This window comes from Micropterus salmoides, unplaced genomic scaffold (assembly GCF_014851395.1).
Source record: "Micropterus salmoides isolate LMB-PRFRI ecotype aquatic unplaced genomic scaffold, ASM1485139v1 Ms_hic_scaffold_4084, whole genome shotgun sequence".
In the NCBI taxonomy this organism is placed as follows: domain Eukaryota; kingdom Metazoa; phylum Chordata; class Actinopteri; order Centrarchiformes; family Centrarchidae; genus Micropterus; species Micropterus salmoides.
In genome coordinates, this window is record NW_024043467.1 from 1 (window position 1) to 2,470 (window position 2,470).

Consider the following 2,470-nt stretch of genomic DNA (forward strand, 5'->3'; position numbering starts at 1 on the left):
TTCCCTACTTTTCCAATCCATCTATCCGCACTCCCTTCTCTGCTGAGTACACAGGTAGTTGTAAGAAGACAGGTGACGCCCAACAGACAGGGAAGGAAGAGTTGAATGAACACATAAATGAGCCATTCATACAGCATTTAGGAAGTCAAACTTCCATCTCCGATAAACCAACTGCAGAAAAGAAGTTTTCAGAGGAGGGTGTTTGGGATCAGCTGCCAAACAAACATGTTCGCAGTTTGCCTCGAATGTCTTCCTCAGCTTCTGCTCTTCCTCCTGGAGTCTTCATGATGATAGCAGGCATATATCTGGGATAGGTTCTAACCCTCCGCTCCTCCCCCACTACCATACATGCTCCCCTTCCTTGCCCCGTCTGTACGTAATAATGCTAGACTTCAATCTGAACTATCACCTGATTCATCACGCTTCTACAATCTCAACAGCTTGAGACCTGATCTCAGTTCAGCACCAAGAACAGCAGACTGCTACTCGACTATTGTTGGTAATAACATGTTCTCACTGAGTAATATAACTTATGGAATGATAAGGACACAGGCTGACAGGTCATCTGACATGTTAAAAAACATCTATGGGGAGTCTAAACCTGTTCACACCTCTGCAGCAGATGCTACGCTGGGAGTCAATCAAGATATTACCAGGGAATTGATACAAGCATATGGAAAAGCTCATTTTCTTTCAGCTCCATCACCAGTACCAGACCAGATATTGCAGCTTCCAAACAATAAAGACACAGAAGATGGTGGCCCCAGATTTAGTAACTCTAGTTTTACTGTAAGTCCACAAAACAGGCCTGCAGTCCTCCAGGAAGACGAGTTGGGAGATGACAGTGATGTCCTGGTGGAAACAGCTGTTCCAGCTGTGAACTGCTCAGTCAAAACACCCAGCCGACTCATCCTCCCCTCCAAACCTCCTCCAGCTGTTTGCGTCGTTCTCACAGCGTTCCCTCACTGAGTCTAACAACCTCTGCAAAGAACAAGACCTTCACCCGATCAAAGAGCTTACCTGACCTGCTGTTCAAACCCAGCTGTGAGGAGTTCACCCCTGATATCACTGTTGATGAAAACGATGAAACCTACAGGTTCCAGTGCTCCTGCCCAGGCCTGTACCAGTGCAGTGTGACAGGCCTGCTGTTCCACATGGAGGGAGAAGGGGACGTGGTTTACAGGATCGTCCCCTGGAACAGGAGGCTACTGGCCCGACACCACAAGCAGCCTGCAGGACCCCTGTTTGACATCAAATGTCTGCAGCAGTCTGTGTGTCGCTTCATCTCCCACACTGTGAGATCCGCTCCACAGGTGGAGGTGAGTTCTTGTCAGTCGCTCATGTGAACGCGAGGGCATCGAGTTTATCGGCCCTCAGAAGATCACAGAAACTCACGTTGTTATAAACATCACAGGGTTTTCTGGTTTCGGTAATGTCAAGGATGAAGACTCGCCGGCTGACCCGGTCCGAGCGCTGGTTCTGCTGTTCTACAGGCCCCCGGCTGATCCCGACGCTGAATCCCTCCTCAACGTGTTGCTGCTACCGAGGAACGTGGTGCTCCGGGATGTGCTGCGCACCAGGAAGAAATTAGTTGGAGATGAGAGCTACATAGAGACGTCCCCACACTGTAAACTGCAGCCAAAGCAGGAATACACACTGTCCACTTGTCCTGCAGAGGACTCAGTTCTAGTTCAACCAACAGAAGCAGAGTTTGACTGCGACAACTACGACAACTACTTCCCATCATTCCAGGTGATTTTAGAGACAATGAGGAAACACGTGAAGCTGTTTCTGAGAGACACCAACAGCTCCCACAGTGTCTGGGAAAGACGAGTTTGTCTCACTGGAGTAAAAAGGTCCTGTGGGCCGAGCGCTCTGAATCTCTCTTCAGATAAGAGGCTGTTGGACATACGGAGCAGCTTCATCGAGGGGATATCAGGACCGGTTCTCACAAGTCTGCTGGACAAACTGTTTGAGAAAACGGTGATAGCTGAAGCTGAGAGGGAGTCAGCGGACGAGATGCAGAACAGAAGAGACAAAGCTCGTTTTGTTATCGACTCAGTGAGGAAGAAAGGTGACGCTGCTAGTTCAGAGATGATTGAGTTCCTCTGTGAGGCCGACCCCTTCCTCTGTGAACATCTCGGGCTGATCTGAAGACAAATCAACAGGTGATGCAGAACATGTTGACCTGGTGGCCAGAACCTGATCATCCTGTAACTCCCACAAAATACTTTAACTGGATCATTCACTGTTTTGATCTTGAGTAGTTGCCTTGACTTATTGCTTGAAATGTTAAATTACAGTTTTCCAAGTAGGTTTTTTTATATTTGACAAAAATATGGGAACCTATTGTGAATCCATTGAATGTAAATTAATTTAGTTTGGTTTGTTGTAATTTCTAATGTAACATTTGTGGCCAATTGTTTCTATAAATGATTTCTTCATCAACTGTACAATATTTTTAAGAACC

The 2,470-nt window shown here is 47.1% G+C and overlaps 1 protein-coding gene across 1 annotated transcript; it reads left to right on the forward strand.

The window, feature by feature from the left end:
- Positions 1 to 865: 865 nt before the first annotated feature.
- Positions 866 to 2,194, forward strand: LOC119887248 (caspase recruitment domain-containing protein 8-like; the record flags this gene model as incomplete). Its single annotated transcript, XM_038698126.1, is given in 3 exon segments — positions 866 to 1,272; positions 1,275 to 1,346; positions 1,349 to 2,194. Coding segments are annotated over 3 exon segments (1,285 nt in total), but the record flags the coding sequence as incomplete, so codon positions are not given.
- Between the last annotated feature and the right edge of the window lie 276 nt (positions 2,195 to 2,470).